Raw genomic sequence first — 12,909 nt, forward strand, 5'->3', positions numbered from 1 at the left:
TTTTTGCTCAGGCTGGATGTTGTTCATGGCCTGTGCAGTGACACTGACCAGCCTTCAGGGTGGGCACCATCCACCAGGCAGCTCATTTCTTCATCTCAGGAAAAATGTCAGAGAAATCAGATACGGCCATTTTCCAAACATTGCCCTTTAAATATGACTTAATATGAATGTCTGGGTGAGACAATCTTACAAAAGCAGGAAAAAATGTCCAGAACATCCAGGTGAGCAGAGGAGCCTGGCTCGAGCGTAAAGGAATCAGGAGGATACCTGTACTCACTTTGAATTATCCAGAGTTTTTCCTGCTGTGTTTTCACACGGGCACATTCGGATATTATTCGGGGAATTCTGGGAAACGTCTTTTGCAGACTTTTTGATAAACATCCTTTCTAGACAATTTTGTGGAAAATATCCGGACTTCAGTTCAGTAAATGTCTGAAAAATATAGTGTAAAATATCCTCATGGACGTTGATCAGGAGGTAGAAGATAAATGCACACAAAAAAACAACAACCCATCAATAGTTATTTCAGTAAAACTCTGCATAATCCATCTCCTGCATTTGGTCACAAACTTAACACTTAGCCCGTTAGCATTATTAATCCCTCTCTTGGCCCTGTAAATGCGTTTTCCTTGTCAAACAAAAGAAATAAAAGCAGTCCTAAAGGATCACCCTCTGAGTCGTAGTGGGCCCCACACACACACACCTTCCCCTCATCTTAACCCCTCACTAAAGAGAAAGAACACAGAGGGGCCAGGAAGTAAAAACTGCTTCATTAAGTTCTCACTGCTCATCAGTGACTATGGTGGCCCCATGCGTGACTCTTTATCCTCTTGTGTAGATTTGTTTTTTTTTAGTTTGTCACTCTCACGCTTGCACACCGACACTTTTGGACCAATGATGCAAACCTCAACACACACACACACACACACACACACACACACACACACACACAGATGTAAACACACACAGTTTAGGAACAGAAACATTCAAACTGACGGCATACAACCAAACCTGTAACGTCCCTTTTCTCCCCGCACTCCTTCTCCCTCTCTCTCTCTCTCTCTCTCTCTCTCTTACACACTCATACACAAACACACTATATAAATACACAAACCCAGCCACACACAGACACACAAACAGACTCACCCCAGTGGCACTGAGGATTAATCCCCTGGTATTTCCTGCACCCTAACGGAGACTAAATTCACTAAAGGAGACAAAGTTAGAGAAGAAACATTCAGACTTAATCCCACTTTCTCACACACACACACACACACACACACACACACACACACAAAGATACTTATCTGAAAATTACATAAGGTCCAAGTTATAAAGACAATATTTCCTCATTTATTTCGGTATTTTTGTATTCCCATGGCTTCAGGGGACACACTTTATAACCCACTAATATGAATCCAAAGCCAACATCCATCCATATTTAAAACAAATGAAGAACATATTGATTTACCTGTTGTTATTATTTGAAAAAAGAAATGTTGTGCTTTTTTTGTGTGAAATTGTGTCCTTCACAAGGAAATGGGAAAGGAAAGACATGTTGCCTACGACTGCTTTATCCACTGCTGTTACTACTCTTCATCTTATTCTATCTTTAACTTCGATGATCAATGCACTGAAGGTTTTCATTAGAGAATCAATAGCTGAGTCTCCGGCGAAGCGAATGTGTGTGTGACCATGACCAACTCCCTCACAGAGCGTCCGCAAACACGGACCAGGTGGAGATGCATTCGGAAATGTGGTATTTATCTCTGAACTTGTCTGAACTGATTTTGGCCACTCTGAAGCCTAAAATGAGTGCCCCATAATAGACTGGTGAGCTGTGCAGGGTTTGCCATCATTCAGTCAGAATGTGAATCAGCCCTTCTGGCCCCAGTATGTGTCCACATGCAAGGAGTTTGAGTTTTCCACGACTCTGTGGACTTAAAAACAAAGAAAAAGTGAACAAATAAACACTAAGCGATGAGTTAATAATGGAGAATCAGCTGAGAATGCCTGCAGCTCCCCACGTGAGCCTCAAAGGATAAACAGTACGGATCAGTCACTTCCAGAGACTGTGTAGGGACCCACAGAAGGTGAAATGCTGATTTTTTTCTTTTCTTTCAGCCTTTCACTTAAGTTTAATGTGCGTATGACTTCACACTGTGAATTCATATTCCTGTATCCTGTGACGGTCGGTATCCAATATTTACACGACCCTTGACCCCAACTGGGAAAATCATAGTAGGGTGGTTTAAAGTTTCCACTGTTCTATTTTTAAGCATGTTCTTCATTCTAACAGCTCTTTAGGGAAACATTTGGCTGTTTAGCAGCAAAATGCTCCACCGTGTTCACCTGTTAATCAATAACTCTGTCGAGTTGCTGGTCGCTGGTGCTAGAGAGGAAGCCCAAAAAGTCACTGATAATGTTTTTATCTGTTGTTAAAATTGAAATTATAATGAAATCTAATGAAATGTATGTCTGTTCAACTCTACAATATCTTTCTCTTGCCATTAGACAACCTTTTCCCACTGAAGACTTCAGTTTGTATGCGGCTGACGTCCCACACCAGCGTCCATGTAGAAAATGAGCGATTTCACATACGGACACACAGGAGTTGTTAATCCTCTGCTGTCTCCTTCGGTAACCTTAAATATGTTATCTTGTGACTTGAGTGTTTGAAATCCCTCGGTCAGATTTATTGAAGTGACACAATCTTACCAAACAGCTCAGCAGTACAGACATACAGCTCCTGTGTACCTGCGAGCTAAAATCGCTGATTTTCTACATGGACTTTGGTTTGGGAGAGTAAGTTCACAAAAGGCCGTCTAACACAGAGATAAAAAACATTATTTAGAACCTGAACCATCCTTTTTAAACTTCACATTTCACTCTTGTTATTTTAGAACACAAGTCACTGAATAACGTTGGAAGCGAGAGCTGCCCGGCAAAGATTAATTTGTACTAAAATTAAAACTGATGACATTGTGTACACTGTGTTCTCTGTCTTGCGTCCAGTCACTTTGTCCAGTGTCCCTGTCAAAACACTGTGGTGTCACAGTGAATGATGTGTTATTTCTTTTTTGATAAGAATAACATCTGCTATGTTTAGCATCAGGATTTACTGTGCAGGGAACAAAGAGAGCTGACAAAGACGACGATATCAATGTTGTTTACATGCGATCTTTCGCAACTTTTGGCAAAAGAAGTAACGAGAGAGCAGTCGAGCGCGGAGCAGACGTGAAAGAAACAGAATTCTGTCATATCTCATGTGACTGGATATCACATGTCGTCAAAGTCAAGGTGATCCAGGACTAACTGACTCTGGCACAACACTGATAACACACTCACAAGATCTCCTTTCAGATTACACGTTCAAGCAAAAAGTGCTGTGGCGGCGCCCACTGGTGGCCGCTAAACAAACTGCATCCAAGCTCATAGACTTACTTGCTCACAGCACACTTATTATCCTATTATTAAATGAAGGCCTGCAGAAGTAATGGAGAGTGTGTGTATGTGTGTGTGTGTGTGTGTGTAAAATGTAGTAAAAGGAGGGTGGGCATATTTCCAATTCTAATCAGATCACTGGTAGGATTTGCTTTAGTACCTCTTTAACCTTGACCATTTCTGTCTCCTTTTGAAAACCAGAGCCGAGAGTGGACAGCGAGGCGCTCGTACAATTAAGTAGATTAAGCTGTGCCGGGTCACTGTCCTTGAAACAAGTGAAGACGGGTAAACAAGCGATCAAAGCTCTAACGCCGACGGCCTCTTACGATGGAAAACCATTGAGTGGACACAAGGAGGAGGGCGGGCGGAAAAAAGGCAAGTAAATAAATCTGTGGACACAGATGTAGAGAAGATAGATAGATAGATAGAGATATAGATAGAGGGAGTCCATAAACACGGATAGATAAGTCAAGAGTGAACATATAAACAGGACAGGGGTGTGTTCTGTCGTCTTGGCTGACGTCCTAGAACCTGCTAGTTAAAGGGGGAGTTCAGCTGTTGACAGAGAGAGGAAGAACACACTTCAGCCAAAACACACACACACACACACACACACACACACACACCCTTTCCCACCCCCATGACTCCCATCTGTTGAAAACAATACAGACTCAGGCCCTCCCTCCCTCCTTCCCCAGAACACTCACATGTGTGTGCACGTTTTTTCCCTCTGTTCTCTTTCTGCTGTGTAACACTGCGAGGAAGGAGCGACACCACACCGCACAACACAACACAACACCAGAACACACAGACCCATGCAAGCAACAATCACGCCACTGCAGTACATGACTGTACGTGAGGCCTCTCGTGTGAGTGAGGTAGAACAAGCTCCACAGCACCAGATACAGAGTTCCTCATGTACGTCAAAGATGTGACAAGTTAAGAAAAAATACAGGACATGCACATCCTGTAACTTTAAGAATTCAGCACAAGACCTCAGGAACTTTATATTCAGATATGCTGACCAATGTAAAACACAATGAACAAGGTCATATGTAACACTTCTGGATTTATTTTGATTTTATGGCTGTAGAATTGTCAAAAAATGTGGTTCTGCCCCTTTTGCCAAGATAACTTTCACTTTTGATACCTGGCAGTTATTCAACCGTTTAGGAATTACGGTACTGAGAAGCTGACATCACAAACGTGTGACACGCAGCGGTATCTTGTCCATAACATAATCACTTTTGAGAATTTTACAACATGACAGATCAGTGAAATATGAAGATAACAGCTGCTGTTTGTTACAACATCATCATTAGGTAATAGTGGGATGTTAAAAGGTCACGTCAAAGGGTCATCAATGCAGACAAGCCAGAACTTAGGGCAACTGCAGGTGAAGTGCACATCTGTCTCCTTAAGACAGAGCAACCATCAAAGTGCCAGCAAAGGAAGATGCACAACGTCAGGAAATGTTAAAGACCCTCAAGGTGTCTGTGACCAGACAGTCTAAGAACACGTTCTCCTTCAGTTATAAAGGGGGAGCTGCTGCGTGTCTGTCTGTGTGTAGTCAAAAACTGTGTGAGTGTATGAGTGCGTGCCGATTTGCATGTTTAATGGATCCACTCACTGGCACAGACCGGTAATATCCTGTGTCCATGTTTATGACCATTTACATGAACACTGGAGGACCTCGAGGCAACTGCACATAGAACTGTTGGTGCATTTCAAGATGAGGTTGTGCGCAAGACTCCATCTCATCACACTAATGACAAAATCAATCAATGTCAAGTCAGAAAAGGCAATTAGTTCAGTTTACGCAAAAAAATGTTTGTCCTTTTGACCACCTTTGCCAAACATGTTGGCATACTTATAGGTGATAATTAGGACTAGACATTAAGTACAGCTGAGGCTGGTGGGGACGCCATCAGTTTAGCACAAATTAAATCCTTGGCACTTGACGGTGGTGCGAGGAGAAAAGTCAGATTACTTCAGGGAGTCATCTGGGATTCGTCCTCTGGGAGCCATTAATATCAGAGCTAAATTGAGTAGTGGGCACTTAGGATAGTTGAGTCTAGACCAAAGTGGTGGACCAGTCAACAAATCCACCACCAACATCGTCATTCCTCCGGAGGCACGCAGCAGACATGGCTAAGAATACTGTCATTTGTCACAAGCGACTGAGCTTGTGCAGCGTTTGCGTTCTCTACTTTGAACAGGGAAAATAAATCCATCCAAGTTCAACAGGCACATGCACAAGTCTTAAGTTGAGGAAATTAGGAAAAAGAGAAACAAGAATAAACACCGAAGCTGATCCCGAAAACCTCCTCATTATTCATACTTCACATTCACGACGTGAGCCGTACCTTGCTCTTGCTTTTCCTTTGTTTTCGAAAGGGGAAGATGCAGTAGAAGATGAATTTGACCCAACTGACGGCAGTGGTGAGACACCAGCCTACTCCGCCCATTCTCTCCTGGAAAAACTCCTCACGTCCTCTACTGAATCACTGCCGCCACTCCTTACTCGAGTGCCGTCTGTCCTTCAAACCCCGTGTCCAGAGGTACAAGACGAGTAGTTAGTCATGCGCTGTGTCCTGGGAAAGTTGCTGATCTGACCCAAGAAAAGATGCATATTCCTGCACCTTCAGAGACTAGATGTTCCCTTAAAAGTGTAATTGGGGTCATTCGTGAATGCATCTTGCCTTACAGCATCCCTGCAGCCTCCTTCCTGTCCCCTCCGTCTCTGGATGCTGCAGATTTTTCAATTCACAGCCTGAGAGGGAAAAGAATCAGTAGCCGGGAAGACAGGAGTGGGCGGAGGTGGGGCGGGTGAGGCAGAGCTGTGTGGTAAAGGAGGCACTTATAGTGATGGGAAAAGGAGGGGGGGTCTGCAATTTAATGTAGAAAAGTGGGGGGAGGCGGCTTAGACGTAGAGTCTTTTGTCGCAGAGAACAATGTGAGATGTGGTAAGTGGCGAAACAGTGTATTCACTGATCAAAATAAAGCTAAAAGCACAAATTACCACGTTAGGCAGGTGCATTCCAGCTGATGAAAATTTCAAATGGCTCGATACCACTCTTTCATGTCCGATATGGATACCAATACCACAATGTTGAGTGTCTACCGGAACAGTATACGCCCAATACAAAATTACACTGTTAGATTTTGCTTTATCTTCTTGTCTTAAAATATGTCCACATGTGGCAGACGTTCATTCCTCACTCCCATTCTGGTTGCATAGCATTGGTGGAGCATACTGAGCCTGTGCTTAGTACATCAACTTATGTGATATTTAAGGGTTTTAATGATGAGAACTAATCCAATGATTAGGACCAGGTTTTTTGAGCAGTAGAATCCAAACAGACACTAAAACGTTAGGTCCTGCCAATTAAATCATAACCTTGCCGATAACCTACTGTCATGAGGCAATCGACCAGAGATTTGAACCAGGACTCGGCGTTCTTGCAGTTGTCACATCACCTGAAAATCCTTGAAGCACAACAACAAAGAGCATAACATTGTTCCAGATCAGCTGTGAAGCCACACAGAAAACTCCCCTCTCTTTGTTATGTTTCAGGAAAAAACTAACGGAGGAAGCCTCTCGGACTTTTTGGTGCAAACATGTCAAGATAGGCCTAACAACCCATTTGGGTGTATTCTTAGCTGCTTCCTGTTTTTCTTGCAACAAGCCTTTTTCCACAACATGCTCTACATCCAAACTTTTCACCATGGTGTTGGGAAGGTTACGACAGGCTGCACATGCAGGCAACTCAGGCCCAGCAGGTGTAATGGAAGAGGAAAGTTTATTTACACACAGTAGATATTCTGCGCCTTGCTCAGAGACACTGTGGTGACGTCGTAGCTAATGACTCAGGTGAAGCCCATGGTGTCATCTTCAGACTGGTCCTCCAGTCTCCATTGTTAACGACAACTACACACAGTACTGGCAAGTTCCAAAGAAGGCGTGGGGAAAATGTCATGCGCACTTCCTGCCTCGCTGTGGTACAAACAATGAACTGGTAAAAAAAAAAAAGAAAGTCTCAGGTCTGTTGTCTGTTCTAGGAAACCAAATGCGAGGTTAGGGAGGCAAGGGTCACCATTTGTTCCTTGGAGAATAAAAAGGGGAAGTGGCAGGTCAGGGTTTTTAACAAATGCTGACACAGATGTTTTGGTCACAGCTGGTGGTACACATTCATCGGTTCATGACACAATAATGATTCAATTTGGAGATTTAGCGGCGGTATGAGTGTAGGGAGGTCGAGAGCAGCTGTCTGCCAAAATACACATTCACAAAACACTCACCAACTGCTTCTCAGACATTCTGAATTGCCTCTGTATAGAGGGTGAGATGTTTTTTGTTTGAACAGTTAAATACTAACAAATTATATACATTACCCTGCCATTAAGGTAGTTTTTTTTTTTAGTTCTTCATGCAGCTGGTCTATATGTTAAAATATAAAGCAATAAAAACTTTTTTATCGCATTAAGCATTTTTCACAAAATACAAAATACACAATTTTTCGATGTATTTTAAATAAAATTAATGTACAGTATGATGAAAAATAAATGTATGTTATTTCTTCATGCATAATTTGTGTTTAATGGTTAATACATAGTATATACAGACATGACTGTAAATGAGGTCACACGTCACATCAAAGCCATTTCATGACATCGTCCATTTTAAAAGCAGACTTCAAAGGCATGTTTCAGGATTCCAATTACAGTGACAGAATTACACTGGAAATGATGATTAGAAGATGATGAAGTAATCCTCTGTTCTCGGGCGTCACAAACATCTAAGTAAGGTAAATTTACCCAGGCTGTGCCAGGACACCTGTCACATTTGGATACAACTTTTTTGTACCTTTGCATTTTCAAACCCCCGTGGAACGTTTCAGAATGCACCGGTTTTTCACTGATTTCGAAGATGACCCGTTCTTCTCCGAGCCATTCCGGGCTCACAGGGAAAACATGCAGCGGTTGGCGCAAGGTTCCTCTGATCAAAACCCCGACACAGTGGAGCATCCATGCACATCCACTGTGTTAGAAGACGAACACAGCAGCCGTAACTGTGCTCCCGACGCGGCAGAGCATCCCGGCTCGTCCACTGTGTTAAGAGAAGAACACAGCAGCCAACAGCGCATTCCCGACATGACGGAGGATTCTAGCTCTTCCGTGGCGTTAAGAGACGAGCACGGCAGCTTGTTCTGGAACAATTTCAGCGTGTTCGACAACTCCATAAGAAACAGGATCCAGGAGATGCACCAAAACTTTGAGAACATGTCCGCCGATCCAAACATCCACTCGTTCAGCTCCTCATCAGTAATGACGTATTCAAAGGTTGGGAATGAGGCTCCCAAGGTTTTCCAGGCAACGTCGTCCACACAGTGTGCCCCTGGGGGGATCAAAGAGACCCGGCGAGCGCTTAAAGACTCCGAGAGCGGTCTGGAGAAGATGGCGGTCGGTCACCACATCAGGGACAGGGGATACGTTCTCAAAAAGAAATACAACAACAACACAAGAGAGGAGGAGCTCATCCAGGACTTTCAGAACATTGATCAATCGGAAGCACAGTCTTTCGACGATGAGTGGAACCGGGAGGTGTCCAAGTTCCAAGATCCAGGTGTCAGGCCTAGCCTGGAGGAAGCACGGCCGCGTGCTGCTCAGCGGTCAGCCCTCACTGCTCGCAAGCAGTCTCACAGAAACCAATCAAAAATAAATACTAGGAGTAAAAGTAACCTGAAAGGCTTGGGCACGAAAAAGCAGTAAAAGCAGTATCGTATTTTGTGTAACAAAAAAAGTGGAAGTGATGCAACAAGGAATACAGAGAGAAACAGACACGGATAATACAGTTGAGAACATGGTGGACAAACCATGTGAGGGGCCCACTGCAAGAGAAGAGCTGCAGATCGCCCAGTTCCTCTTCTTAGTAGTCCACCGTGTCTTCAACAAAACTGGAGCCCTGAAATTAACTAATGAGCGCACAGTGGCCGCACACATGAAGCGTCTGCTGGAGCTGACGATGGACGAGTTAAATTTACCAGAGGAGCTCGTTACGTTCAAGTTCAACATGTATAAATCAGTGGCAGATGGTGTCACTAAAGACCTTCAGAAGACATTTTTGGACAAAGTGGAACAAATGCTGTTTCTGCCAGAAGCACATGTGGAGAACATAATCACCGGCTGTATTCAAAAGCACATCAGGATCGAGTTGAAGCGTACCCACTTCATCTGCAAATCTCCCGCCAAATGCCTGTTTGCAGGTTTAGTCATCGTGGGGGCAACTGTCGCTTTGTGCGTCTACCTCTTCCTGTGGTGATACGTTTTTGAGTTCAACAGCTTATGGTAAATGGAAAACTGAAAACATAACCTTAACACGAATTAACAGAATAATTAGCAACAATAACTAGAACATGTTGATTTCTGCAGAAAACGCAATTGGGAACTCGTGTTTTAGGGTTCTATAATAATTTTTTACGGGTAAAAAAAAAAAAGCTAGAAAAGTTAAATATTTCTAAAAGTATAGCTTAAGAAAGAAAAAAAAGAGCAATGATGTCCTGAATGAGTTTTTTTATGTAGGAGATAGCTACCAGCAATAGACTTAGTTATATGAGCGAAAACCCAAAAACAATAGTGTGGTTTTTTTATATATCTTTAAAGCACAGTGTGCAAGTGAACGTCATGTGACGGCCATAAGACTAAAGGACACCTCAGAGGGCTTTTAATGTGAAACAATGAATACAGGAAGTGGACCGGAATCTCTTGGTCAAAAAGCTGGTGTTTATCCCTTGGCAAATCCTGATTGGTGCTGCTCTTGATGCTGTCCTCCAATCACTGATCACGGTCAGGGACGAACCTGTTATGTAAGTCTGTCAGGGCGGCTGTGATTTGATGTGTTCACCCATGTGTGTTCTGTGGTTTAATCATTGAGTTTATTGAAAGCAATTTAATGTCTTTGTATCACATAGCTACTGAAAGTCAGGATAATCAGAGGCTGGGCCAGTTAGACACACCTGCATACGCTCTTTTTTATCAGAGACCATTTTCTTTGCCATATTAGTTAGTAGGTGTTATTTTCAGTTGTTTCAGTTGTTTCAGTGTAGATAGATTAGGGTTTTGTTACTACTTTTCTTTTAGCACCAGGAAAAGAATAAGAGCAAGAAGTCGTCTTTTTGCTTCAATTATTTATTGAATTAATAACGCCCTTTGCCCTTATTGCTCCTTATTTTTTTTTATTATTATCGTACTACATTCTTTGGTATCAATGATCATTAAAATGACCTTTTGATTCCACAACCAATTGCTGTCTGTTTTTTATGTTACTTTTTGTGCCTTTTTTATCCAAGCCATTCACTGCTCATGATGTTTAACATCCTCGCCACAGAAAAACACAACATGCTTCGACCAAGTCAAGCTGCAGGAAATATCACAATTTCACCTTCTATTGTAGAATAATGGCCACAAAAGTGTTATATATAGAACATTTAATGATATCACAGTGAGCTGACCTTTTTAGATAGTTAAACCTGTGCCTGAGCACATTATTTCTTTAGTAATCGTAATCAGAATGGGTCAAACAGACATAAAAAAGACTGAAGCACTTTATTAGCCAGGACCACAGTCTCCTAATCAAACTTATTAAAAAAGCAATGTTCTTATTCTCTACTTCATTACCTCACCTTTAGGATTTTAAATAAAGTGGCAGAAGCCATCGCTGCTAAGCTAACTTGTTATGCTAGCAAAACCACCGTATGTGAATCTATGTGAAAGTTAGAGTTTAAGCAAATAAAGTAGCAGGTGAAAATATCAACCAATTCACAAAATGACTGCTCGTTCAGTTAATGTGTCGTAGCAGTAGATAGATAATCGCAGAGAGAGTCGGAGAGAACAGAGGAAAACATACAGCGTAACACCAGTGGAAAACAGGAAGGGACACAATGCGTTAGCGTCAGCTACAGTGAGGCCTAGTAAACGAAAGGCTAGTAATGTAGAAGCAGCTGCAATTACTGAAGAATAAAGAGTAAACTGCTGAGTTCTCAGTCATTCATTTCAAACATATACAATGTGAGAGGAGCAGGAACTCACTGAGCCAGTTGACGGCAGCTGTGGGACACTGTTCCACAGGGAGTATGTCCACAGTCGGTTGGCACTGCTGCAGCGGCCAGACATATTTAAAACGAAGTTAACTAATGGCTAATAATAACATTTCTATTGGCGAACCATTAGTTTGAATATTACATTTCACGTTAGAGTCCCAAACAAAGTGGCTGTGATTAATGCTGCAGGAATCTCCTGCCCCTCCCACTATTGATCCAACACGTTCCATTTTTGGACAGACGGCTTTGGCAAATGTGAGTGCATGGCACCGAGCCACGGGGGAATTAAGTGAGAGCTCGTTCCGTTTTCAAACGTAACAAAGATAGATGTTGCTCTATCTTAAGTTAGCAGATAGAAGCCGTTTTTCTGCAAATTTGGCAGTCGCAGGGAGAGTAAGTCCGGTTTGGCTCACACTTCGATGTCCCATTTTAAGGAAAGCTACGGGATAATCCCAGCTGTTAACACAGATCCTCTTTAGGCATAATGAGTCACAAAGAAACGATAAAACCCACCCTGAGCTCAGGATCAAATAAATCCCTGTGGCCGCACGCAAGTGATACTGCAACATCAACCTGTAATTAAGTGTATGCATGAGATGATTATGTAAATGTCCTGTTATGATTATCCTGACCAGAATAATTGAGATTGATGATATTATGACAATAGTTGATGAAAAACAATCTTTCATGCAATGGGGTGATTGAACACAAATTTTGTCTCCAATTTCTGCTCCATCTGGTGTTCGTGTACAACTGCAGTGTTTTTCTAAATAAAACGTTCTGTTTTTCTTCATTCTAAATTGTTAATACTCCATTTTAACATGCAGTAAATTGTAAACTGACAGATTTTGAAAGTTATTGTGGAAAAATGTGCAAAAGCACTTACTCACAGGACATTTTCTGGCACTTTTATTGTAATAAGTCCAGACTGACATTTTGAGGCTCCAAAGTAACTATGCCCAACACTGATGATGATCGTAAAAGTATCTGTCACAAATAATAATATACATTATCATCTTGACTGTGAAATGTGCGACATTTTTGTTGACGTCACCATAAAATGTATTAATCGGGGGGAACAACGGATTAGACTCTGCCAGCTTTCTATCCTTTGTCCTGAGTAAATTACAAATTCCAAAAGTGCAGGAGTGAGATATTTAATCTTTAATTATGCTCTGCAGGAGTACACAAGCGCACACACACACTAAAGTAGCCCCAGTGACCATTTCACCTCCGGAGCAGCAATTATCAACTGGCCTCAAACACCAAGGGCCTCTCAGCAATCATCAGCTGTCTCATAAGAGGCGAGGCAGAGCAGAAATGAACAGGGTGGAGGCCAAGGTGATGAAAGGTGATGAAAGGGTAT

At 42.3% G+C, this 12,909-nt stretch overlaps 2 protein-coding genes across 16 annotated transcripts in view; one reads left to right on the plus strand and one right to left on the minus strand.

Annotated features, from left to right (window-relative positions):
* tns1b (tensin 1b) overlaps positions 1-12,909 on the minus strand; it is a 174,116-nt gene that overhangs the window by 138,715 nt on the left and 22,492 nt on the right. For 12 of the 15 annotated variants that reach the window (XM_058623404.1, XM_058623415.1, XM_058623416.1 and 9 more), the window contains exon 1: positions 5,811-5,927. The exons of the other annotated variants lie outside the window; for them this stretch is intronic. In XM_058623404.1, coding sequence (XP_058479387.1) covers positions 5,811-5,912 — 102 coding nt within the window. In that variant the 5' untranslated portion in view covers positions 5,913-5,927. Of the gene's footprint in view, positions 1-5,810; positions 5,928-12,909 lie in introns of those variants that run through there. 15 annotated transcript variants of the gene reach the window in all.
* Positions 8,130-9,924, plus strand: LOC131455633 (myeloid leukemia factor 1-like). The gene has a single exon (XM_058623418.1). It carries the CDS (start codon positions 8,347-8,349, stop codon positions 9,214-9,216), a length of 870 nt encoding a protein of 289 aa, XP_058479401.1. The 5' UTR covers positions 8,130-8,346; the 3' UTR covers positions 9,217-9,924.

Source organism: Solea solea, chromosome 2 (assembly GCF_958295425.1).
Source record: "Solea solea chromosome 2, fSolSol10.1, whole genome shotgun sequence".
NCBI classification, from domain to species: Eukaryota; Metazoa; Chordata; class Actinopteri; order Pleuronectiformes; family Soleidae; genus Solea; species Solea solea.